At 32.9% G+C, this 27,531-nt stretch overlaps 3 protein-coding genes across 6 annotated transcripts in view; 2 read left to right on the top strand and 1 right to left on the bottom strand.

The window, feature by feature from the left end:
• The first annotated feature begins 1,829 nt into the window (after window positions 1-1,829).
• On the top strand, window positions 1,830-4,841 carry LOC134233649 (potassium voltage-gated channel subfamily C member 3-like). The gene is made up of 2 exons (XM_062715638.1): window positions 1,830-2,328; window positions 3,939-4,841. The coding sequence occupies exons 1-2, from the start codon at window positions 1,879-1,881 to the stop codon at window positions 4,833-4,835; spliced, it is 1,347 nt and encodes a 448-aa protein (XP_062571622.1). The 5' UTR covers window positions 1,830-1,878; the 3' UTR covers window positions 4,836-4,841.
• A 2,785-nt stretch (window positions 4,842-7,626) lies between these two features.
• Window positions 7,627-27,531, bottom strand: part of LOC134233625 (UPF0046 protein K07C11.7-like) — a 49,271-nt gene continuing 29,366 nt past the window's right edge. The window contains exons 2-4 of one of the 3 annotated variants that reach the window (XM_062715603.1): window positions 25,769-25,808; window positions 11,799-12,469; window positions 7,627-10,512 (exon numbers count right to left, since the gene is read on the bottom strand). In XM_062715603.1, coding sequence (XP_062571587.1) covers window positions 10,368-10,512; window positions 11,799-12,451 — 798 coding nt within the window. In that variant the 5' untranslated portion in view covers window positions 12,452-12,469; window positions 25,769-25,808 and the 3' untranslated portion in view covers window positions 7,627-10,367. Of the gene's footprint in view, window positions 10,513-11,798; window positions 12,472-13,157; window positions 13,324-25,768; window positions 25,809-27,531 lie in introns of those variants that run through there. The other 2 variants (XM_062715602.1, XM_062715604.1) reach the window with 2 other exon arrangements.
• The window catches only part of LOC134233624 (uncharacterized), a 30,701-nt gene continuing 22,175 nt past the window's right edge, over window positions 19,006-27,531 (top strand). For both annotated transcript variants that reach the window (XR_009985035.1, XM_062715600.1), the window contains exons 1-3: window positions 19,006-19,143; window positions 23,431-23,781; window positions 26,906-26,988. Coding sequence is in view for 1 of the 2 variants with exons in the window: in XM_062715600.1 (XP_062571584.1) it covers window positions 19,080-19,143; window positions 23,431-23,781; window positions 26,906-26,988 (498 nt within the window). In the remaining variant the exon portion in view is untranslated. The remainder of the gene's footprint in view (window positions 19,144-23,430; window positions 23,782-26,905; window positions 26,989-27,531) is intronic.

Below are 27,531 nucleotides of genomic sequence, written 5' to 3'. Positions count from 1 at the left end.
TATAAAGACATCATTAAGAGATCAGCTGAAAAACGCACAAGGTGTGTCTTGATTGTCAAATATATTTCTCGCCTTTCATTTCTTCATCGATTATAATCTTGTTAATGGATATTATACGATTCCTTTGGAGGATAAATGTGAAGAATTTAATACATTATGGTATAATTTAACATCCTTCTTGTAATGAGTGTATAGATTTTCTTTGGAATATTTATTACGTTCCTCTATGGAAATGTTGACATCTGCTCACTTAATTTTCGATAGAATAAGAGTACATTGTATAAGACAATTAAGTACTATAAAAATCACTCTAATTTGTGAGACCTATCTTGGGGAAAGCTCAAAAGAATCTCTCTCTCTCTCTCTCTCTCTCTCTCTCTCTCTCTCTCTCTCTCCACCCCGCTTTTGTTTGACAATGAAAAATCCATTTTCATCTTTGCTGGCCAAGGGTTTCTGATTCACTCTAATTAGAAAATCCTGGGCTAGCGAAGACGAAAGAACTTTTCTTTTACACATATTGTAGTATAATCAACATACCAAAATAACAAGCAAGAATCTAAAGCATCTCTAAAATTACAGATGATGTTCAAAAAATACTTATATTACTTGAGTGTGAAATCCTCCATTTAGATACACGTGTACGCTGTTGTTAAAATTATCCCCATATTCTACACATAAATTTTAATCACACAGATGTAATGACCAAAATGTTTTCGGAGCATTATATAAACTTCACATTGTGGAACTAATTGAACAAAAGAAATTGAATTTTACACTGATAAAAGAAGCGGAATGTACAAACATTTGTTCGTTTGAACAAACTTTTACATTGTTTTAGTTTATTGCCGTTTTCCCATTAATTTTGATTAGCAAAATATTTTGTTTGTTTTATGTCCCTTTTGAGAATTTTTCACTCACTGAGACGCCACCAATTTCCTTAATACACGTACTCGGGGATATGGCCTTTGAATGGTCAGGGATTTTTTTTTCCCGTTCGTGCTACCACTAATTGTGACACGCTTTCTCGGTTTTTTACTGTCTAATCCGAAGCACCGGTCTCAATGTCAAGTGGAATTCAACCTCAAGTAGGATTCGAACCCATGACGTAAGAATCAACTTCTTGTTCCTCGACTTTAGAGCAGACGCTCTAGATACCACCTTTGCCCTACCGCTATACACCGCAGGGGCTGAATACTTTTGAATTTGAAACAAATTGTTGATGGTTGGCAAGGTCTGAATATAGTGATGCTCAATGTATCTTTAAAGTATTCCATCGTTTGTGATATTAATATCTCATTGTGTGATTCCTCTGTCGGATTATTCTACTCCTCGGTTTGGTAAATCGAAATATCACAAATCTTTGAAAATGTAATGTGACTATTTTTTTTTATGGTTTCTTGTCTTTTGTTTTTGTTTTAAATTTGTTATGTTTCTTGTAAATGTTTCCAAGCTAACTCAGTTTGTTTAAGCATATTTTTTTCTTCCGATATGACATTCCTGCCATGAAATTCCGATTCAGTGTGGTCATTTTTGGTTGTACGCTTACATACCTGCGATCTGGAAGTCACCAGTCTTTATAATCAGCTTGTACAGTGGTTTCTTTTTTAATGTTCAAAAGTTTCTAAAATCCATTTCTAAAGACTTTATGTATTTATATTTGTCCATTCTTATTATGAGCATAACACCCCATGTTAATTGTTGTTTTTGTTTGTACTGCCCTTTTGAAAAAGTAGATTACATTAATACCCAAAATAACGTTTCTGCATTTCCTCTGTATACATGTACTTATGTCTGATTTGGATTACTTACTTTTTTCAGTTAGTATGGAACAGGTTTATTTCACTAATACAATAAGCTGTTCGAGTAAATGAGAGAGGGATGGAGAACAATGCACACAGAGTTAAATTTAACATCAGAGGCAGGACATTCGAAACTTTTGCTTCAACATTAAATAATATTTCAAATTCGAAACTTGCAAAACTGACACGTGATCATACGTCATATGATACAGAGAAGCAGGAATATTTCTTTGACAGAGATCCGGAACTCTTTAATGTGATCTTGAATCTTCTAGTAACTGGGAACTTGCATGTTCCCAAGCATATCTGTGGAGCATTGTTACGGGACGAACTGAGTTTCTGGGAGATCGAAAATGGAAATGTCAGGGAGTGTTGCTGGAGGCAGTATTTCCAACATGAGGATGACATGGCCGTTTTAAACGATCTTATTCGACATGAGGATTTAAAAAGTTCTTGGACAGAGTGTGAAACTTTAAAGGAGAGAATTTGGCTTGTCTTAAACAATCCTGGTTCTTCAAAACTCGCAAAGGTACGTTTTTCGATATTACATGTATGTTATTTTTATTATACTTTAATATTTAATATTTTTACATGGCTCACACCCTTTAAATTTGTGTAATGACTGTTCATCAAAAGATTTTACAAGTATTTCATGTCCTGAAAGGATTTCTAGCAAATGAATGAAACAATAAATTCCTTGCTTAAATTTGGGAGGCTACGGTCCCAATTCTATTTGAGACGATTTATTTCATTCAAACATTTCTATTAATATCGTATATCACATAAAGTTCTATTTTAAATGATATAGTAGTATATATTAAAATTACTGAATCTAATTCATAAACAAAAAGGTGTCGGGTACTGGGTAAGTATATTAGTTTACCAAGCTGCGTTTCTATTTAATACTCGTCTGTTTTATCAACTATTATAATATATTTTTCAATGTTAAGTTTAAACATTGTTCTTTGTTTCTAAAAGACCATTGAAGACTAGTAATGAGATAATTTAATATTTTCTCTAGTCACTTATGAAATTATCAAATATTTTTATTATGCCAGATGAGACCATAGTCAAGTGGTTGTAAGACGTGCGAGACAAAAAAGTGTTGAAATGGATATTTAATTGTGGTCTAAACTAGTTTTTTTGAACATTATTTATTCCACATAGACTACATTGTCTAGTACGTTTATTAAACTAAGTAAGTTTATTAAACTAGATTATACACAGGTGAGGTCTCCAATATTCAGGTGGGTCTGATGTCATATTTTGAAAGAAAAATTTTATTTGAAAAACATATACGGACTTTATTCAATTTATTGAATTCCTTTGAGGGAGACGTTAGTTGATATCATGGATTGTGACTTTTAAGATTGCACTATCATTTTTTTCTAATCATAATTAATAAGGAACACGGGCTGGGAAATAAATAAATAGACAAAAATGAACTTAAAATCAAAATCTTTCCATTTCTAATTTATTCTCTGTGATAACTCTTTGAAAATTAGCGGAGTTGATATCTTGATAATTCTACCGGAATGTAAATTAGGCAGGTCGATAGATCAAGAGCTAAGGCGGTCTAATATGCATGCAAATCTCGTTCCCATCTGTCTCTGTGACTACGCTAAGGAGGCCAAATATGCATGTAAATCTTGTGCGGCTGCCTTTGTGTTTGACGTCAGTGGGTGATGACTATTGAAATTGGAATGGGAATCATCGAATAATTTAAATCTATGTCTACATTTTTGAAGTCTAAATCTACAATTTTATTTCACAATGAAATGGAAATATAAGGAATCTCTGTCTAGTTAGTATAGTATGCCAGGGACATCAACAATAGTGGGAAACATGGAAACATGCAAATTATCTCATGTTTCCCACTGTCGTTGATGCCCTGGCATACTATACTAACTAGACAGTGATTCCTTAAATACATGCTGATAATAATTTATATACATGTATCTTATTAAGAATGCCATTGCAGGTGAATACAAGTTCATGGTTTATAAATTACGTGTATTTTTTCAACAAGAAATAAATGTACATGTATTTAGACAATATACACTGTAACTGATTAAAACGGTAAATACATGAATTGTAACGATTGCAATCTGGATGCAAGTTCTATCTCTTTCATTGCAGACCTGGTATTGTCTATACCTATGTGTTGTGTTCATGAGTATCGTGATCTTCTGCATTTGGAACATACAGGACCTCCGTACAGATTTGTATGTCTCAGAAATCATCACCCACCACTACCCGGATATACATCTCTCTGGAAACGACAAACTGACCACCTTAATTCTCACTGACCCTGTTCCGGCTCTTTTTGCTTTGGAGACCGGATGTCTGTTGTTTTTCTTGGTGGAGTGGAGCGTGGGATTCTTTGTATGTCCCAATAAAAGAGAGTTCCTGACGTCATGGACCCACATTGTCAGCTTTGTTCTTGTATTTGCGATGCTAATGAATTTCGTTATGGAGTTTTTCAAGTCAATTCTGGCGGAAAACGAGGTGGCTCGATGGTTTTATTTTATATTTAAAGCCATAAGCATGGTTCGACTGCTCCTCTTCATTCGCATCGCCCGCCGCTTTAGCGCATTGAGAGTTCTTCTCCTCGCCATTAAGCACAGTCTCTTAGAACTATTGCTGATGGCCATAACGTTTTGTATTGGAATGTTATTTTTTGCTACGTTGATATACTACGCTGAGATTACAAATACCAATTCATTTTCGAGTATTTTCATTTCAATGTGGTGGGCTATTATCACCATGACAACAGTTGGCTATGGTGACGTATATCCCACCTCCATTGCGGGTTATGTTGTCGGGGTGTTGTGCGCGTTATCCGGCCTTTTGCTGTTGGCCATGCCAGTAGCGATCATCGCATCCAACTTTTCTGAGTATTACAGTCAAAACAGTTTCCATCAACGATATCTAAAACTCCAAAAAGAAAGAAAGACGATGGATGTCAGTGAAATAAACAAAGTTCATCCGCACAAGGATTCAAAAAGTGAAGATGAAAATTCAAATAATCAATGAATGTGTTCTTGGTGTGTTCATGTATGTAATATTGTCTGTTGAGTTTGCAAAAGTATTCATTTGTGTAATATTTACATCTTATTCAGGTCATGTCTTTCTATTGTCAACTTTAACCTAACCTCTAACTATTGAGTGGGTGGGGCTATGGCTTTCATATTTCTAAGGGTCATCATGATGTCAGATTATTGTTATAGTATTATCTTACTAAAAAAATTCAAACCTCTAAAATTGTATTATACATCAGGTCATAAATATAATTATTGATATCATTTCCAGCCAACTGAAGAGCGCAAGGAGCGTGACTTACATTACAATAAGGTCCAACCTGGAGCTACGATATCGTAGATTCTAACATGTCATTGATATGAAAGATGAAATGTTTTGTAATGATCGTTCAGTTTAGGTATCTATACAGTCACGTGACATTTCCCAATGTTGATTGATATAGCAACCAAAGAACAAAAGCGCTCACTTGATAAAAATGTGTAAGAATATCTGAAAATATAATTGTGACAATTAGTATGAAATATGTAAGTTAGCATTTGACTCAGTGATAAATTGTATATGCTGACAAGGTCATTGTATCGACCAAAGAACTTACGAAATGATGACATTAAACGAGACTGCTGATATTCTTGTTTCATCAACTTGTTTGTCAATAATCTACATCGTTTTAGAAATTTTTCATACATAAAGCATGCTCTTGCGTATCAGATCAACTGAGATATATAAACTCTGCAGGTGATGAAGGTATATTGCTGCATTAGTAAGGGAAATTGACGATAGAAAAGTTAAAGTCATCACGTTTATCATAGAGCTTGGTAGTTAGATAATCAGTAACGTCTTTTTCAAGTAAAATATCTAAGTATGAAACAGATGTGTCAGACTCTGTGGTATCCTTTTTCTCAAGCTCACCAGTATATATCGTAGCGACATAGGACTGGAAATTACCATTGTTAATTGACAATATGTCGTCGATATATCTATAAGTCGAGTTAAAGACCACAGAAAATGTTTTCTTCTTTTCACGCATAAGATTTTGCACAAATTCTGCTTCATATGAATACAAAATTAGGTCAGCTAATAACGGAGCGCAATTGGTACCGATTTCGATTCCAATAGATTGTTGGAAGACCTGGTACCCAAAAACCACATAGATATTGTCAATCAGAAACTCAGGCATCTTTTTGATGTCAACTTCAGAGTACTTGTGTGTGTACTCAGAATGTGTTTTAACAAAACAATTTTGCAAATGACCAATGACCAGGTAAGTAAATTTACAAGTTCCATTTTTATCGAAAAAGCAGCTGTCAATGCTATCAAAAAACCTGGACTTTAATTTATCGTCGGGAATTGTTGTGTATAAAGTTAAAAAGTCGTAAGTTTTTAAGCTGTTGATTTTGGTGAAATCTTGTGATTTCAAATTGTCCAAAAGTTCTTAGGAAATTTTAGTATCCACATTTGATTCATATCACTTCTTGAATATATTGTTGCACAGTATTCTTGAAGTTTCTCCATCAATACTGTTAATATCTTAGTGAGGAGTAAAGAAAGAGGCTTGGTTGGACATTTACTGGAACCAACAATGTATCGTTGTAATTTCAAGAGTAGCATAAAGATTTAGGTATACAATTTCTTTGCTAAGTGATTAAACATCGTTTGCTAACAAATCTTGAGACACCACATCCTTTGGTGCATATGACTATGAATGCTTTGAATGCGTTCTTATTTCTCTTGACGAATAATCAGGTTATACTTTCAGAACTTCTTTAACGAGATTAATATCTGAACCTCAAATATAATTAATATTTAAAATACGTTTGTAGCACTATACAACACACATATTGTATTTACGGAAAGCTTCCTTGATCTAATTTTGCACTGTGCTAACCTGCACAATGGTTTCTCCCAAAACTCTAATCTGAATTTATTTCATAGAATGCATTTTATATTTAAAAAAAAATCATCAGATATAAGTGTGAAGTAAGACCTTGTTAGTTTATGATAACGTGTATGTATGAAATCATTCCTGTAATCTTGGCTCTGTGTTGATACTGTTGTAAACAGAAAATTATTTATACAGACATCCCACTGGCACACCAGCTCTTCCTCTATCCAGTGGAGTTTTAAACTTTAAATTGTAATGGGAGCTAGTTTATAAAGTGTAGATTTAACAGAAAATTTGAAATTTGATATCACACATAAAAAAATTTAATTTCTTTACATTTTGATTATGTTCTTTAAAATATTTCCATTAAGAATTTCGGTTACATACTAAACATAAGATGTCTCTATATAAGTACGCGGAAACATATACATACATGTGTGTATGGTCTATATGGACGTATATTGACTTTTTAAAATCAGAAATTGTGAAAAATATACAAAATAAACATAGAGCATAAGCTTTAATGATATAAAGAAAACGCATTGTAAATATTATAACTTTCCTGTTAAAAGGGGTTCTACAGTGTAGTTTGCCTTATTTGATACACTTATAAGACAGAGGTCCTAAGTGTTGTCATGACAGTTGAGAGCTCTTCTTCATGTTTCATAGTGATACACTTTTAAAGCACTTACAAACACTCAGGATGTACTTAGCTGTATAAATGTCGTTTAGAACGAAAAATACGTATCTCAGTCATATTTTTTCTGTGTATATATGTACAAGTATATATCATGAATCCATGTATTTGGGGAAAAATACCTCTGTAAGGATTAAAAATTAAAAAACAAAACAAAAAAACTTAATTTATTACCTAAATGAAATAAAAATGGAGATAAAATACAGTATTCAAACTCAAAAGTCCAATTAAACAATACAAATACTATACATGAACTTAGTACTAGTATTTAAAAATCAATATATGGACATAAGAAGTGTTTGCCTTTATAATCATATTCCTTTTTACTTTGTTAATATGTATAAAGGTAGCTATATACTGTATTTATATGAATGGTTAGGTAGGCATCTTATGCTATTATGTTATCCTATATTATATGCTTATTGGATTTCGTTTTTCTTTAAAATCTTTCTTAAGCTACTGTAACGTAACGCTTTGGCTAATTCATCTTTTGAAATATGATATGAAGTACCCTGTAGATGAGCAACAAAGTTAAGAATTACTGAAGGTCTGATTTCGAGTCGAAAATGAGGTAAATGTACAAAACCTGGTTTCTTATACCCTCTCACACATTACATGTACCCAGTTACCGCAGAGATTGAAGCGTTATGGTTTTTATTATACATTAATCTCTGAGCATAACGCTACATATCCAGTAATGCAAATATTGTACAATTTACGGGGCAAGATTTTATGCGCACATTCGGACGTACATGTATATTCCTCTACTTTCCAGCACTGGACAACCAACTACATGTTCTTTTCATTCCTTAATTCTAGATATAATTATTCTATGACCAACCTAAATGTTTTATCTACTTTCTGTTCCTTTATAACCTTCTATACAATCCAAAAAATATAATAACGTTCGTTTTGAAATTTTTGTCAGGTTGAACAAAATTCAAAACAAGCGAGTTAATTTGTCTGTAGGGACGATTATGAATGGTTAAACTAGGCGAATCAAATATATAGGTTGGTATTACTAACAGAATATATGGAATGAAAGGTAGTTGAAATCCAATGCTGGAAAATAGAGAAATATACATGTACGCCAAAACGTGCGCGGAAAATCTTGCGCCGTAAATTGCATGTTTAATATTTGCATTACGGGATCTGTAGCGCAATGGTCAAAGACTAACATGTAAAACCATAACGCTACAGTTTCTGCAGCTAATGTACAAGTAGATAATTCATCTTTTGGAATATGATCAGTGTTTTCCTGTAGGCGTACATGTACATTAAGGTTTTAATTTCATGTTACCCTATTAAAACGTCAATTCCTCGACGTAGTTTTTGAACAAAAGACTTTCTTTCCCAGCATGTCACGTACACATCCATGGGACGCTCCGTAAAGATCATATTGCAATTGATGAGTTGGTTACTACTGAAAATGTAAAAGAAACTTGAGAGAAGAATTTATAGAAAACAATGTTTTCGACCCCCAATAGGCAGTAAGGGCACCGATTTTAGGACAGTATTGCACATCTATATAGAACAACACTAATCATTTTCAAAAAGATGGTTTAAAATTGTCACTGTGTAAATACAAGGGAAGTTCTATAGATCAAATTTTTTTGGAAAACATTTTTTCCAGACCCCTCCGGAAGAATATTAAAAATATTTCACATCTATAAAATACAACCCTACATATTTCAAAAGATGAAGAGCTACTGCTTAAAATGTAAGTGGAACTTGAGAAGAATAGTTTCAACCTCCAATGGTTTCCCCGCCGAAATATGGCTGAAAAATTGCCGACTCGGCGTTAAACAATATACAATCAATCAATCCAATGGTTTCCTAGAGTAAAAGCTGAAATTTTTATACTGAATTGCATGCATCTACAGAACACTACATGTCACATTTAGTTTTATTGGCCATTGCTTCATATTTCAGTTGGGTTTAAGGAAGAAAAGGTAATAGAAGATGCAGTTCTACTGAACACTTCAATAATTCAGAGGATGGACGAGCTACTGATTAATACATGCATGTTACAGAAGTTAAAGAAGAAGATATACATGACGTGTAGAGATCTGATGGGCCAAGATTTCAGCAATAAAAAGATAACAGAAATTTATCCTAGGCTAATTTTCTATTTTTAATAATAAAAAAGGTTTAATTATTACTTAGTATTATATTCAAAGTGATTCAGGTGCCTGAAGATTACAGGAATTTCAATATAAGACATAATCAATAAATCTTTCCTGTGTGATTTTCTTGAAAGAATCCTCTTTGCTGCAGAGTCTGATCAAATCTTGGAAACATATAAGTAAAAAAAATAAGTTATATAAAAGGCAATAACATTGTTTGCAAATGAAATAAATAAATAAATCACATATATTGAAATTCTTGGCACATTCAATAAAAATATCATCTTAAATATGACAATAAATATAAAAATATTTTGACATGTATATTTTTTCTAAACAACATCGATAACAGACCATTTAATTAGCAAGTTGCCTTTCCGAATGGCCACCCTTTGGAAATTTAATTTTTCTAGTAAGAAAACAATATTATGGAAGTCAAAACAATATCTCTGTTTTCTGGCTCAGAAAAAAATGGCTATAGGCCTACATGTACATGCATATATGTAATCTACGATCGAGGAATCGCTATTTGTAAAACTATTTTACAGTAAATACGAGTATGAAAAAAATGTCTTTTTTTAGATTTTAAATTTTTGTGAATTAATGCAGAATACAGATGTATTAATATCTAATAAAACATGTGAAGAAATGTTTAAAAGCGATTTTGGTTTTTCAAATTAAAAAGTATGAAAAAAAACTTTGCAGTTGTACAAGTGAAGTCCACGATCGAGAATTAAATGTACATGCATGTCTATTCTACAATTCAGAAATAGCTATCTAAATGAAGTCTAAAATCAAAAAATAGCTAAAGAAGGTGTAGTCTACAATGAACTTATTAAATCTTTGTATAGGTCTATGACATTAATTTGGCGTTTGTTGGCAAATGCAGCATTGGAAAACGTGATGCTGTCATATTCTGTTAACCCTGCTGAACCATGCAAGTGGCCAAATAGATGAATCGTTGGTCTGCAAAAAAAGAAAATGCATAAGGAAAAGATTTTCTTCTTCTTCCATACGAGTTAAATTCTAGGTAGAGCATTATACTCGGTATATTTTAATTAAAAGCAAATATTATAATCATTCTTTTATAATCACTAACTTGGGCATTAAGATTAGAACCACAGGAGTTTGCGTACCTATCAATTTTACCGAAATTTTCAGTAAATAAAAAAGATACGTAATACCTATAATAATAACACAAGGAGTGCAACCGTTGTCCGCGACGCCATTCCGTGACGTCACGGGCGTTCCATTTACCAATAGGAACAAAAAATAATCATACACTATTAACTAGAGATAACGATATTACGTTTACATACGAGTACAAGTACTTGTGCCTCCCCGTTTTAAATTTTCTTGAATGTTTACTAACTTGTCTCTGGTTTCTTTTCACATATGACCTCAATTATCTAGATTAGCATTTCAGGCAGTTTTGTTCCTTTTGGGGTAAATGGACGCGCCCGTGACGTCACGGAATGGCGTCGCGGACAACGGATATTTGAGCGAAGTTGTGGGGAAATGTCACCGCTGTTGCTGTAAAACATTCGTTTGAAATCATATGCATTAAGAGGCATAAAGAATGGTCCCTTCCAAAAAGATTGGTTTGTGTTTGATAATTTTCGATTGAAGATTAATTGTGCGACAGCCTTGATATTAAGCAAGGGGTTCCCCGGTGACCTAAAATGCGTTGCACTCCTTGTGTTATTATTATAGGTATTACGTATCTTTTTTATTTACTGAAATTTTCGGTAAAATTGATAGGTACGCGAACTCCTGTGATTAGAACAAAGCAGAACTTTAAATAACACACATTTCTGGTAGCCAACAATTTTACATTCCATGTCTTTAGTGAACCAAAAAGTCATCATTCTAAAATGAGTAAAAACACTTGATATGTGTTGTTCAAAACTTTTAATGCATTCGAATTTATTTTTACTTCTGAAAAGTCTACGCTTAATTCTATTAAACCATGTAAGGACCACACGGTGGGTTTGACCGATCGATAGGGGTTGCTTACTACACATTGGCAACAAATCCCACCCCTGTTTTCAGAGGTTCGGGTGACTCTGTTCATTATGGACATTTGAAAACAATCCCTGTTTGTTATCTTCACAGCTTCATTCACGATAGTACTTCGTGATTAAGGACATGATGTATTATTTTTATAAATCAGTTCCTGTAAGGTTAAATTTGAAGTGTGGAGAAAATCAATCGTCCTCATGAAAATGTAAAATATTAAGTAGAAGGTATACCTGATGTTTCGCAAAAGACTTTTTCTTAGATAATAGCATCCAGCATGACCCACTTTCGGGTGAACTTTATCGCAGAACTGACACTCATCTTTTGAGGGTTTGTCTCCTCGTTGACGGGAATAATCTAACATCCCGTAGGGAGGGGTGTGAGTTATCAAAACATCCGTGTCTTCTTCTACGGCATTCCATCGGTCCTGCAGATCGGCCGAATCTGTCGTGAAGGCTTTGGATGTTTTAATTTTGCTAGATGCAATTGTCCATGGACTTCCATAAAATTTCACGCCATCAAAAACAACAGATGAATCTTGTAAATAGGTCACATTAGGCATTCTACTTTGAATTTCTTCTGCTGAGAATCTTGTTAAAAAAGTATCATGGTTTCCTGCCACATATATTTTATACGTGTGAGGCAGTTGTTTGAAAAATATATTGACTTTTTGCAACATCTCTGAATCGCGATAATCATCAAAAAAGAAATTCATGAATCTTCGTTTGCCGAAGTCCCCGGAATGGATGATGACGTCACCGTCTGGGATGCTCTGGATCATGCTGTCGTGTTCCATGTGCGTGTCAGAGATGTGAACAATACGGAACTTTTTACGATTACAGCCCTTATCCCCAGTCTCTGCAAACATGTGAGAAATTCCGTCCATCACCTCCGTTCACATGTACTCTAAAATTATTTTAAAGTTTGGACTTACTAAATAACATGATAGTTTCTTTTTTCGTCTATTGAGGAAATTGATGACAAAAAATGGAAATTTTCGATTTTTCATACAATGCTCAGGTCCTCTTTCTTAAGGGTTAACTGGCCCTTTAAATAACTGATTCCATCATGAATGCAATACGTGTTGCAACGAATTCTTTTTATTTGACTTCATAAAGGCATAGACGTTAGCAAGTATACTGAAATACAACTGATATTTAGGCCTACAGTATTTACAATATGGTAAAATATTAACCTGGGTAGGGTTTTGAAAATGTGCGTCTATTCCTTGATATGACCAAAAATCAAGACCCTTCTAAGCCGCCGTAGAGGAGTATTAAACTTGTCAGCGATTACGAAATGGAATTTTATATAATTTATTTTTTACTGACAGTGCACTGTTCATGTATATGTAACCTGAAAATCTTGAATGACAATGCGTTAAGCTAAATTACATTTTCTGTGAAAAGTAATCAACATTAGAAGTATAATTTATTATTTACAGGCTAGGCCTAGGGGCCTTATGTATATAAACAAAGATCCTACAAGCTTGAGCATAATATATGAATTAACTTTTAATTTACAATAGGGTAAAGTTAAACATTAAATAAATAACTAGTTTTTTTTATTAAGAAGTTTTCGTAAGGACGTACCTTGTCCTAAACTTAGGCTGTAATTAACAAATACAGTACTTCATTACATCGGTGAGTAAATTGGTAAATTTAGACATGAATGTACAAATATGGAACGCAGATATGGTTTAAATTGACCGTATACATGTAGCATTCGGATCCTTCTCAAGTTCAGTACAAAACTTTGGTCTTTTCAAGGGATAAACACAAAAGCCGGGGGCACCTTCTTTGAAGCTGCATTTATTATACAAGAGATATAACAGCTGATTTCTGTATACTGTATTATACATGAATACAATAATCAATTCCCTTTGGCAGACCACCAGAGTGCCAGTGTATATATACCTATCAATTTTACCGAAATTTTCAGTACATAAAGATAAAATCGTAATGCTATAATAATTACAATAATTAGTTCAGTGAGTGTTAATCAGTCTCACATGTAAAATAAGATTAAGTAATTTAATAAAGAAGCATGCAAAAACTATAATTAGTTTAAATTAATACATAATAAAACAATATCTTTTGGAAGAATGCTTTACAATAAGTGTAATGATAAATATTGTTAAGTAAAAGAATTTTTAAAATGCATATTTTTTATTTAAACAATTATTTAAATCTTTTGAAAATGTTGACAAGGGCAATGACTCCTTCTAGGGTCTCTTCATTCACACATTTGCTTTCTTGTAATTCTAATGTAAAATAGTGTCCCTGGTATTCACAATTTAAAAGTATCTTATAAGTAGGAAGTATCTAGGAACATCAGCATCAGAATTATGAATTTTAACCAGTTTTTACATATTTTTCATTATACTGTTTACAAAAAATGTGCGATTTTTTATGTTGACATACACTTCTGTTTATCTATGTTTGGCAATTTAAATAATATGGTAACCTATACATTTTTTGCAATAATTGTAAAATTTTAAGTATATTAATTGAAAATAAATGCAGTTTTTGTACTTTGAACCATTAAAATTGTGAGGGTGGAAACACCTTAAGCCCTTCACATTTAACATGTTTAATAACATGAATAAGGCGTTCTAAATGATATACTTTACAATTTCTCTCATTCATCGTTAGCCGTCCACCTTCCACTCGTTCCTATTATTTACATACTAAAGTAATGTGTCCGGATCCTCACTAAGTCGAAATTTTATTTTTTATTTTTTTTTTTAAATTTCAAATGCTTTTGGAGGAAGGATAATGATATGTTATTGAAATTGCATGCCTTCAGAAGTTTTGTTCAAATCCACCCCCCCCCCCCCAAAAAAACAACAAAATCTTACTGACCCCCAAACTTCTAACTGATCAAAAACAAAAAGGGGATGGGACAACGTCCCAGAATATTAAATCTGACGGACAAGCCAAAAAAAAAATCATCAACTGTCCAAAATCTGGAATTTGTCAGTGTTTGACCTTACAACAGTGGTTAGAGCGTCTGCTCTAGAGTCGCGAAGGAACGCCTATAGGGGCACGCATGAAAAAAGTCACAGTGGCGGATCCAGAAGGGGAGTTACGGGGGTTGCAACCCCCCCTTTGAATTTGCAAAAGAGTAAGAGAAATAAGAAAGTTCTAATTTTTTTGTTGTGTTTCTACTATAGAAAATGTAAGGTGAAAGGCTAATGTAATATATAAAGAAATGTGGTTGTAAAAACAAAATAAAACCCCATCCCTTTACAAAATAGGATTTTCGTTTTTTATTTTCCTTTTTTTTTCAAAAACTTTCTGGTAATGTATACAGTCAAGTACATTTTCCCAGATTGATCAACGTCCCACTTTCAAAAACCATACTCCACCCTGTATCCATATTCTATTGAGTTATTTAACTATATGTATGTGTACAACGTACTACGTTTTAACTGTTCTCGCCTTCAACTCCCCCCCCCTTTTGAAAAATACTTCAACCCCCCCTTTGAAAAATTTCTGGATCCGCGCCTGAGTCATATACCATAAATACCGTTTTTTTTTTAATTTCGTAAAAAATCTAAGCATGAAATATTAATAATTTATTTTATCATCTGACGAATTGTGCGTCAAAATTATTTTAGAACATGAACAAATAAAGATATTAGCCGCTATTCCCGTATCGAAAACTTTCTTATCGCACAATTGTACAGGGTGTCCCATAATATATGATACCATTTTAAATTATTGTCATAAACGCAAGTCTTGGCCAATTTCTTTGAATTTTGTCTCATTTAATATTTGAATAAATACAATTTTTAGCAACAAATAATTTCAGTTAAAAATTGTCACATAGTTAGAATAATGTAGCCGCATAATTACGTCAAAGATTGCTAAAAATGCATGTCAAGCAAAATGGATTACCGGTAATCATTGACAAACAAGCTTGGTATACCCTCATTTAAAAGCTAATTATCAAACCCAGTCTTAAGATATTGTTACTAAACTTAAATCTAAATCTTAAATTTGTGAAAAGGTATGTTTCCAATGAAAATCCAGATTATAACCAAAGAAAACCGCACTGTTGTCTTAAGTTATGGAATTTTGTGCAATGTCTTGACATAATCATTACCCAGATTTGACGTCATGTAGGGGACATAATTGAAAAAGGATAGCATTTTTCAAAGTGAACTCATTTTGTCGTGTTCCTTTCAATGATCATCACATTGTGTGAATAAAATTGGACAGTATATGCAATGTTTATGGTGCATTTGTTGTTATTCAAAATTCATTACATTATATTTTATATAATCATGAAATGGTATCATATATTATGGGACACCCTGTATATATAGGCGGTAAGCATCAAATGACTGAAAGTTACTTTAACGAATGACTCGATCACCAGACCAGGTACTGAGGTAGACAAGGTATACACAAGAACTAGTTGCTAAACGTCAATCATTTTCAAGCCTCCAATAGCAGGCTTAATTTGAAATGATTGACAGGGGTTCCCAGACCAAATATTTGTAGGAGGTGCTTATTCTCCCCCCCCCCCTCCTTTAACTTATGTGAAGTAAAATAAGTAGGAGTGCCCCGTACATGTATGACTGTCATTATACTTATTCTAAAATTTAACACAGCTAGGACTTGAGATAGTCTTAGCAAAATCGGATATATAGTATACTATATACTCGATTTTGCTAAGACTCTCTCAAGTCCCTGTGTTCTAAAAGGGGGGTTATTTATTCCTGACCATGCATTCACAAAACAGACCACACACAATTTGTATAATAATATTTTATCTCCATATATTTCATTCTTGGATAGTACTAAGCCTCAAGACTATTTCTAGGATGACAAGAGATTTTTTTCTTCTTCACTGAAAAATGGTTGAAAAGTTGAAAATATATATATATATAACGAATAACCCGCTATAAATGCAGAGTCGGAGGTCTTTTCTTATTTCGAAGATCTAGATCAGCCCTCTCTCCCGGCCCACATAAAAAAAGAATTAAACACCTATAGCTTGTTTTATTTAAACCATTCCGAAATTAGGCCGGCGCATTACGTAAGGGTTAATGTACGAGTAGCGCTCCATTCCTTAAAAGTAATGGAGCAGAGGCCCCGAAGGGGCCAAGGCCCATTACTTTTAAGGAATGGAGCGCTACGAGTATATTAACCCGCGTAAAATCCGCCTTTCTGAATGCTTGTTTTTATTGTTTGTTAATACATAATAAAGAATATTTATATGATACATTGTAAATACTTTTTACATATTAGTAGTAGTATTTATATATAATAAAGAAAGAAAAACTAAAAAAAGTGTACTGAATTTAATCTAAACACAAGTCTTCCAACTGCCTCGTTGGCTCAGTGAAATGAGCATCGAACTGCTATGATGAGGGTACCGGGTTCGATTCTCATCATGGGTGATCTAATTTTCTTAATGTGAAACTAACCTTTAAAATTTTTCAAAACTCTTCTCTAAAATTTTCCAAGTTATTTCCTTGGTAGAGGCACGGAAAGGAGAATTAGACCATAACAAATTTCGTTTTCAATGTAATTTGCAACTCTCCATTCCTTAAAAGTAATGGAGCGCTCGAAGAAAAGAATGACGTCACAGGTGGATTTTCTGGATCAGGGGCTCGTAACATAAAGCTTGCTAAGTTTTTAACTTAAGTAGGGTCTTAAGTATGTTTTAGGCCCAATCTTAGGACATGCCTAAGTACTACTTAAGTATGTCTTAAACCGTAACATAAAACGAACTTAGCAAGGTCTTAACTAAGTCAAACTTAAGTTCACTTTATTTTTCATACATAACCCTAGTTTTTCACGTAATTTACATATATTGCTTAAAAAATTAATCAGTTACATTTTTAAATATACACATGTATAAAAGTTGATGTTCGTAATAACCTATCGGTTTTAATTTTGTTAGGTTGGATTAGATTTCATAGTAAAAATACAATTGAAAATTATTCTTAATATTTGAAAATTGTAAATTATAATAATGATTCATTGTAAAAACATGACTTTTGTTTATCACTCTAGACTGCGATGTTTTCAGTTACCTTTTGTTGTCACTCTTTTGTTTTGAAAAATATTCACTCGCTTTGCCATAGTCGCGGACATGTTGCACGATAAATTGAACGTTTATCTATAGACCTACATGAAATAAATCTGAGAAAATTCATTTTCTAATTTACCGTACCAACAATATCTCTGTCTTTAAAGTCTATTATATCTCACAATGTCACAACCAACATAATAATTCACAATTTATTTTCCAAATTATACAGATAGTAAGTAACATAAATTATATAATTTAATTAATATTTCAAAAAAATTTTTTAGCATGTACATATATGCCATGTCAAGACTGATACTAGAATTAGTGTTCAATAAATCTGTTTTCAAACCCGACTCCCACCCCCCGCAAAAAGCTAGAACTCATTTATCACTATTTTACATTCATTTGGTAAATTGGTTTTTTTTTAATGCATAGTATGAACAAAGAAATGTTTTAACGTCGAGATTTTTATATTTATTACTTCTAAATATGTAGATTAGATAGTTAAGACATACTTAAGTCACCTCAACCGGCCGCCTAAGTTTTGCTGAGATTGTCAAATCTTAGCACGCTTCGAGTTACGGTCTTAAGGCTAAGACTGTACTTAAGTCCTACTTAAGCATGGTCATAGACTTAAGTTCCCTTTATGTTACGAGCCCCTGATGTCAGTGCTTGAGGACAGGACCCCCCCCCCCCCCCCCCAATATAGACCCCCGGGCCTTTTAGACTTTTTTCACATAAATTTTATATGGATGACACATTTGTGATATAATCTATCCGATTAATTCAGAAAATTTGCCTAAACAAACATTTTATTTTAAAAAAAAATTACCCCACTCTACTCATGATTATATATGTTATATGTGTTGATTTTTAAATTTTATATCGAATGTAGGGCTGATTTATAAAACGCTTGTTTTAGGTAATTTTTCGCATTTCTGGTGTAGATTTTATCACAAATATGACATTGAAAAATAATTTATGAGAAAAAAGTCGAAAAGGCCCAATTTAAGGGTTTATATATATCGAAAAGGGGGTGGGGTGCGGGGGTTCTGTCCTCAAGCACCCTTGATCTGGATCAATCACAATGAGGGTAGCTGAAGTAGACTAAAATGAATTCAGAAATGGAATGTCAACAGGTATTCTTTAGTACATACATAATGCAGCCGTCCAGGGCTGAACTAAACACGTTTTTAATGGAAATAAAATAGTGTCTGTTGTCTATTTATTTTATCACTACAGAAAATGACAGGATTACTAATCCTGTCATTTTCTGTAGTGATAAAATAAATATATCCGATTAGCTAATAAATAACAACTAGCGGCAGATTTTCTTCACCCATTTTGTCGGTCAGGTCATTTAAGACATTTCGACATTTTAGTCCCGTCCATGCATAACGAGCTGAAAGCGAAACCAAATCTTAATCTGCGGCAAAAATCCATCTTTCTCTATCGATAGCAGGATGATGCCGATGAACATGAAGTTTCTGTATCTATTTGTGGTATTCTTTGTGTTTGCAGACAGAGGTATGTCAAATAGTCTTATACATTTTTAAATATGTTGTAAATCGGACATCTATCGGATTTTGTTTCATGTTCATTTTCAATATTCTGTGTAAAACTAAAAAATAGATTTATCAGTAAATATCACAATCATTGAACATGTTGAAAATACAGAATGTCAAAATTATAATTAAAAAAATAGAGATTGAAAGCTGGTATGTAAAATATTATCTCAACAAGGTTAATTATGTTGTCATAAAATTATGCAGTTACCGATGCATATTAAAACGACCTTCTCATTGCACACCCAACCCCAGGGCCAGGCTAATCATAAACGCAGACTAATTCCCCACTACTTTTAGCAGGTTTCCGAGACATAAAATAGCCTAGCTTCTATTGAACACTTCATTCCCAGCAACATGAAATAAAGAGCACAAATTGTAGTATTAATTTTTATGGACTATTTCATGCATACATAATATGACCCATTAATGACTCATATTCAGTAAAGAATAGATCTAGTCCCGATATTTCATGTATTTTCTATGTAGACAAGAGAAACGGCTAATCAACATAATTGATATTAGTTCCTCTGCATAAGTTTAAATGCAATTATGGTCAGGGAATCTTTAACATAATGTTTGCTTGCTCTGACTCGGGGTATATTATTTATTATGAAATTATTGGATTTCCTACATAACTCATTAGAGGTGTAAAGTACAGGAAAAGGAAGTTTAAATTTACTATGACATCAAAATTAGAATTAGCACCTAACGACAATCTTAAGTCATTTACTAGTCTAGATCTTGACCTTAATCCAATTACTTCTGTAATATTTAATCATGTTAATAGTTCACTAAATTCAATTTCTGGGGATGCATCATCTTCAGAGCATAAAGATGAAAAAGGAACCTGTTTCTATTTGTAGTTTACTCAAAACCTGCTAAAAACTAAATAAAATAATTAAATTATTAATAAGTTAGATAAAAGTAGCTACAATCTATCTACAATCTATATACAAATTGATAATCTAATTCTGAAAATACTTCCCTATTGCTAAAAAAAAATCTTTGCAAAGATTGACAGTAAGTGAAGTAATGTATCTTAAATTTTTCTAAGAAAATGTATTGGTGTTCAATAGCAGATCTAGGATTCTTTAAAGACGGCCAATCAGGCTTGGGTCTGGATACAAAATTAGGTTTAGGACTAAGCCTGATGAGCCAGTGGGAATATTTTTAAAAGACAAACAAATAAGACAAATGCTAATTTATCTAACTCATTCTATCTAGGAAGTTCTGATCGACATTTGTATAATGACCTATCAAATATGGAGTATGTATAAGGTTAGCATCATCATTTATTACTTAATTATTAAACAAAAAAAAAAATTGTATCATAGTCATGTAGATAATAATGAAATACTTCCTTCTTTTATCATGTTTATAGGGTATAAAAAAGTAGCTAATCTGATTAAGTACATTCATTAACTCTGCGTGTCAGGAAGGAAAAGGAACATTTTTTTTTTAAATGCATGGGGCAGATTTTTTCTTCTTTACTTATTATTGATAATATCTAGTGCAGAAAATGGCTGTTAGAACTTTGGGAGGGGGATGTGCCCCTCAATATTTTTCAAGGAAAAAAAATCATATAATAAAGTTCATGTATAGTGTAATGTATAGTTATCTTTGAGCATAACAGTTGTGGAAATCAATGAGAATCAGTCAGTTCCTTAAAATTTAATTATCAACAGCAATGTATGCCTGAATAAACATTTCATCTAGAAAGTTTGTGATCAGGAGGTCATGGTTAGATTATCTTTTCTGGCACTGCATCTGGCAATAAACTTAAAGCTGAACACAATTTATAAAAGAAATTTTTTCACCACATTGGATGAGTCTCTAGCTAGATCTGAGGGCCCCTTTATAAAGCAGGTCACTTAGTCACTGTTCAGTTCAGTGTATTCAGTTGTCACTAGAGTAGAAAAATGTAATAATAAGCAGTCTAGTCAAACCCTCAAACGGGGGTATACCCCCAAACGAGGGTTTTCCTTCCCTTAATGCAACGCGCGAAAGTCAAGAACGATAACTTTTCTTATTTAAAAAATATATATTTTTTTTAAAATCACAAACATGCAAAAATGATTCGTCTACACCTTTGTTTTCAATTTAAAAAAAATAATAAATTACTTTTCGTTTTTATTTACCTCATTTCTGAAGCACAAAAGTTTGTTTACAGGACAGAGGAAATTCTGACGGGCACAGAAGAAAGTGTCGAAAAATAATTAATAACATGTTCATTCCACAAAATTTGTAATACCGGGGAACGGAATTATATGTAGTTTAACTTTAAACAAAACACTGTTTGTTTAGGCCATAATAAATAAATAGCTAGATTCTCATCCGAATTTTTTTTTTATCGAGGCGGGCGGGCGGCTTTTATTTTATATTTTTTTATTTTCAATTTTGCAGATTTTTTATTGACCTGGTCAATCGATGTAATTTTATCTACAACACCCGAATAAAAGTCATAGTAATGGTTCAATTATCTCTTACTTCACATAATCACCGATCTTTTTCAACCAATGACCCTTGTTTAAAATATAAACGCATGTATTACAGCAATTACCATCTTTTCAGCTGTCAAAATCATGTCGACTTTTACGGGATTTAAAACGAAAGTAGAATGGTAGATGAATACCGTGGATCCCGATCAGAATTAAGACGAAGAAAAACAGAAATAAAAAAAATCAAGGCGGGGGTATAAAATCGGGGCGGGCGGGGATGAGAATCTAGGAATATTTTTATTATGGCCTTATTCATCCGTTTTTATTAAATTATGCATAAAAAATCTAGTCTGTATCAAACCTGGTGGTTAACATGGTTAAGGCACAGAATACGCTAACTCTGGGAGAGAAAAAGTCTCGATTTTTGCAATAAACATATATTTTTTCGCAATACAATCTCTTTAAACATCTTTAATCTATCAAATTTGAGTACATACAGAGCTACGAAATAATCCATCACTTTGCACGAGCATATTTTGTGGACCACACGTTTTTCCGTGAAAACGGCACTTTTTTTTGAGAATGTCTATATTTTGATCAAAACAATTTCGCGTACCCCCGTTTGAAGGTATGGATTTCCTACTTCCGTTTACCCCCGTTTGAGGGTTCGACTAGACTGATAAGTACCGTATATGTGGAAATTTTAGCGGGACGCATATTTAGCATTTTCTTCTTAAAAATTGATATTTTAATTTAGCGAGAAGTAATTTTAGCGCTTTTAAACTGCCCACTAAAGAAGCTACTACAAATAAAAACGCAATAAATTTTAAGCGATATTTAATTTTAGCGATCTCAGCATCCTGGTTAATATTACCAAAATTAAATCCCGCTAAAAAATTCTACTTATGTGGTATGCTATACAGCACTTGGTAATGACAAAAAATATCTTGCATTTTTAGCATTTATAGAATATGAAACCTGAGCCTGTATTCAGAGAAGAGGAGATAGGTGAACAAAGCATGCAGAATGCCTAAGTATTACAAATGATGATAAATTCCTCCTAATAAATTAGGAAGAACGGCGAAGGATTGTATTGTTCTCCAGCCTACCTCTAAGTGTATTTTCAAAAGTGAACATATCGTATAATTTTTAATATTTATAGATATGTTTTATATTGATTTTCATCAAACATTACTTATTGTGGAAAACAAAGAGAAATAACTCTATTTGGTAAAACCTAATTGTGTTTTCACTATAGAAATCAACAGGAAACTGAAAATATTTTTAAAACATCCCCCCTCCCCCCTTCAAGTTTGAGATAACAAGATTAAATGTATACTGAAAATGTAAATGCTTTGAAATTAGTGCTCCTTATTATTAATCAAACACTTATGATGAGCAAGGGTGCCTTTTGTGAAATGTTTGGACCCAGGGTCAGGGGTTCCTGTGGGATGTGGCACGACTGATTATTGCTGAATATTACTAATTAGTTGATATGCATTTTTTGTTTCTTTACACTGCTTATTGGTATTAAGTAACCAAACTAAGCATGATAATAAGTTTATACTTAAAATGAGCAATGGTGCCACTTTCAAAATTGTGAATGTCATGGCCGCTGGTTTAAAACATGGTTGTAAAGTTGTTACATGATTCTCAGATAATCAGTAAAACCCATGGGCCTCTTCTTAAAAAAAATCTGCTGATGCAAACTGCAAAGTGACTCAGGTGAGTGTTGTGGCCCATGGGCCTCTGGATATATGTACATATCAATTCAAAGCATTAAGAATATATCTGTATTTTCTTTGCAGTAATTGGTCAAGATATCCAAAAAACCATTGTTGGTTGCATAAGTGACAATGTTACTTTGACCTTTGATCTACCTGAGAAGAGGAACCATACTGTGGATAGTTATATTTGGTACAAACAGGATGTATCGGGGGATCCCAGCTTCGCCAAATACACTGTAGCTGAAAACAAGTTTGAAATCTACAGAGATGCCCACGATCGGCTCCTCCACAATCATAATGATCCATTACAGCTGAGAAATTTAGTTTTACTGAATGTGCAGAAAAGTGATGAGTCTAAATATGTTCTGGTAATTAATTATGTCAACGTCACGCAGCAGACATCGGAGTATCTCTTACGATTGTCAGTAAAAGGTACAAATTTCTTTGAGAGAAAATATATTAAAGATCTACTGAAATGTATCTGTATTTAGTCAATTTAGGCTCATCAGAGCCCAAGGTTTAAGTGATCTTTTTGACTGAAAAGCGTCTTTCAACCATCTGTTGTGTTGCCATCTGTTTTGTTGTCCAAAAACTTCTCAAATTAGACACAAAACATATCCAATAATTTTCCAAATGAAGAGTCACATCCTCATTCAAGGATAATAAGGAAATAATAAAGAGATCTAGAGAATATGTTGGTGACATTTTAATACCACCTCCTTGCAAACAAAGTTGGGAGAGTTATTATTTTGGAATAATTTCTACACACCTTCATCTGTCTGTCTATGCATTTGGGTCCGACCATTTTCATATACATGTACATGTATATGGATAATTATTATACCCCATGCAACAAGTTACGTGAGGTATACCGTAAATCTGGAAATTTTTGCTGTAGATAAATTTTTAGCAAATTTGCGAGTTTAGTGCATTCGCAAAAATATTTTTCTTGAAAATAATTCAACAATAAGAAAATGTAAACAAAGTAGTGGTCATTCAAAAAATTTTGAAGCGTAAAAATTAACAGCATTTTGACCCAGATTCGACGTAAAAATTTCCAGATTTACGGTAATGTTTTTGACTCTTCCATAAGTCAGTCCATCAGTCCTGTTTTTTTTGTCAGTGCAACTCCTCATAAACCGCAGCACAGAATTTCCTCAAACTTTGCAGATATTTAGGACACTGTGTAGATGTGCATATAACCAGGAAATTCTCAGATTCCTTTATTTTTTCTGGGAATTTCTGCACTTTTTAATTAGATTTTTGGCCATATCTTGAATATAGAAATGAACAGATTGTCAACGCAACTCCTCATAAACCGCTGCATAAAATTTGGTCAGACTTTGTTGATATTTTGGACACACTGTGTAGATGTGCATATTACCAGGAAATTCAGATTCCTTTATTTTTTCCGGGAATTTCAACACTTTTCAACTCAGATTTTTGGCCATACCTTGAATATAGAAATGAACAGTTTGTCAGCGCAACTCCTCATAAACCGCTGCATGGAATTTGGTCAAACTTTGCTCATATTTAAGACACAGTGTTTAGATGTGCATATTACAGGAAATTTAGATTCCTTTATTTTTTTCTGGAAATTTTTACACTTTTCAACTTAGTTAGATTTTTGGCCATATCTTGAATATAGAGATGAACAGTTTGTCAGCACAACCCCTTATAAACCACTGCACAGCATTTGGTCTTTTTTTGCAGATATTTAAGGCACAATGTGTAGATGTGCATATTACCAGGAAATTCAGATTGCTTTATTTCTTCTGGGAATTTCAGCACTTCGAGTTTTGGGGAAGCATTGGGTATGTGAGCTTGCTCACTTTTTCTTTCATTGAAAGCTAATTCTGGACACAAAGAGTGCTTTTGATCTGAGCTGTGTCATAACTATACATTAAGGTTATTTTCGCAAGTTCAAGGTCAGTAGCATAAAAAAGTGAATGCTTTTTGTCTGGTACCGAACTTTCTTATAGTATAGAGAAGTACTAGAAATTCATGCTTCATCAAATGACAAATTTTAATATAACACTTGATAATATGTCATGAACTATAATTTCATAACGTGAATTTAGCCATGATTAACTAAATGGAGGTACCAAACTTTGATGAACATTTGATTTTGTGGATTGATTCAACAACGAAATTTTTGAAAAATTGTTGCTCCACGACTAATGATGAAACCACAGTATATCTCCATCATAATTTGTAACAGATAATCATTGAAAACCCATACTCAAAGTTTGCATGTGACAGAAAATTGTACATATATAATTCCTTACTGTGCATAGGCATCAGAAAGGGGGGAGGGGGGATTTACCCCCAATTTTTTGCAAAAGTACATGTACATGTAGACATAAAAAAGGCATTGAAAATTAGTACTTACAGTAATGTTTTTTTTGGTTTAACCCACCCCCTTTCAACTTGTTTCTGAATCCTCTGCTGTGCAATATCTGAAAGATGAAAATTGGAAACCCATCATGAGAAAAAGATGGTTCATGACCTGATGTCTTGTTATGTTGCTGGTTACGAGGTTAATGCTTTTGGAGAACATCAATTGCAGTGTATATATTTAAGGAATACCTGTCTTAAAATTTGTGATTTCATGATGTGATTTATCGATTGGCTTGCATGATAATTTGCATGTACCTTGAAGATGTTTATGCATAAAATTACCTGACACAACCCAATCGATTGATCATCCCATGAAACAAAAAAATCTAACAGTTATTCTTTACATTTATATGCTTTTGATTCTGCAAATTCACTTGCTACAAACCCCACTTTGTTTGTCCCGCCCACAAAATTTTTTTTAAGCAAGTCTATTGATGAATCAGTAGATTTGTGTAGAAATAAAGTATTTTCACTATTTGTAGTTTTATCTTGGACAAAGAATTTTAAAATTTAAATATATATTATGCATATATAGGCCTGAATACTTTTGTGTATAATATTGGATCTAAGAATGCTATCTATAGTTATAGATTTCTTAATTCTATAAGTTTAAGAAAGGCCTTTTCAATTAAAAATCAAATTCATAACATTTTATTATACCCCCACTCAGAAGGAGAGGGGTATACTGTTATACCCTTGTGTGTACGTCTGTGTGTAACAAATTTTCGTCGCAGTTTTCTCAGCAACTACTCATCACAGATGCTTTAAATTTTTACACAATCTTCTCTGAGGCACGCCATATTATTGGATTTATTTTTGTTTAAATCTAATATCAACTTCCTGTTTGTCCCTGCATCTGTCCGTTTCATACAAAACAAAATTTCGTCGCAGTTTTCTCAGCAACTACTCATTGCAGATGCTTGAAATTTTAGTACCCTCTTTGTTTAGGCATTCCAGATCATTGGATTAATTTTTGTTTACTTGTGATGTCAACTTATCTGTGCATCTGCCCATAATTGAACTTGTGTATAGTAACATGATAGTTTATATTCACATCAGAGCGGGGGTATTACTAGTGAGCATTGGCTCACAGACTTCTTGTTAAAAACATTTATTTGCTCTAATGCTGCTTTCAATGTATTTCTTTAAATTTAAGATGTTTGCTTTGCAAAACCCATGGAAGAGGACGAATGTGTTACTTCAACTTGTTTCACAGGAGAAAATGGGATGCTTACAATGGTACCAAGCTTTATTATATACTTATATACATATATTTATACAGTTTTGCAGCAGTGAAAGTAGATATTGCCAAGGTTACTGAAAAATAGAAATTTATGTGAAATACATTCAAAATGCTAGTCCTCATACATTTTTTTGATTTTATTATAACTTTGCAAAAAAGTAGACTTAACACTAAGATACATAATTCTATTTACTGAAAATTTTAATTTAAGGATATCCAATCATCAGCCAGGAAGGATAACTTTTTGATTTATAATTTATTTCAAAAAGTCTTAAAATATAGCTTGCAACTGAAATTTTTTTCATGCAACAATTTTCATCATATGCCTCTAAGTATGATTCAATGTTCTTTAAAATTTTTATAAATGGTATTTTAAAAGTTGACATTTGTACCCCATAAAAGTAAGTAAAACTTGCATGTTAAAAAAAAATCAAAGTTCTTTTCTTTTAGCCTTAGTTACCAATATTTATAAACATAATTTGAAATCAGAAGTGATTAACTGTGTTTTCTTTGATAGGAAACACTTCATACACTATATA

The sequence above is a fragment of the Saccostrea cucullata genome, unplaced genomic scaffold (assembly GCF_032062105.1).
Source record: "Saccostrea cucullata isolate Sc308-1 unplaced genomic scaffold, CSIRO_AGI_Scuc_v1 ctg174, whole genome shotgun sequence".
Lineage (NCBI taxonomy): Eukaryota > Metazoa > Mollusca > Bivalvia > Ostreida > Ostreidae > Saccostrea > Saccostrea cuccullata.
Note: the sequence above shows the minus strand (reverse complement) of the source record. Positions and strands in the feature narration are given on the sequence as shown.

Excerpts from the sequence above, each read along its gene's own strand:
- LOC134233649 (XM_062715638.1), top strand. The coding sequence starts at position 1,879 with ATGGAGAACAATGCACACAGAGTTAAATTTAACATCAGAGGCAGGACA. Across the intron at positions 2,329-3,938 it reads GTTCTTCAAAACTCGCAAAG|ACCTGGTATTGTCTATACCT; the intron begins GTACGTTTTTCG and ends CTTTCATTGCAG.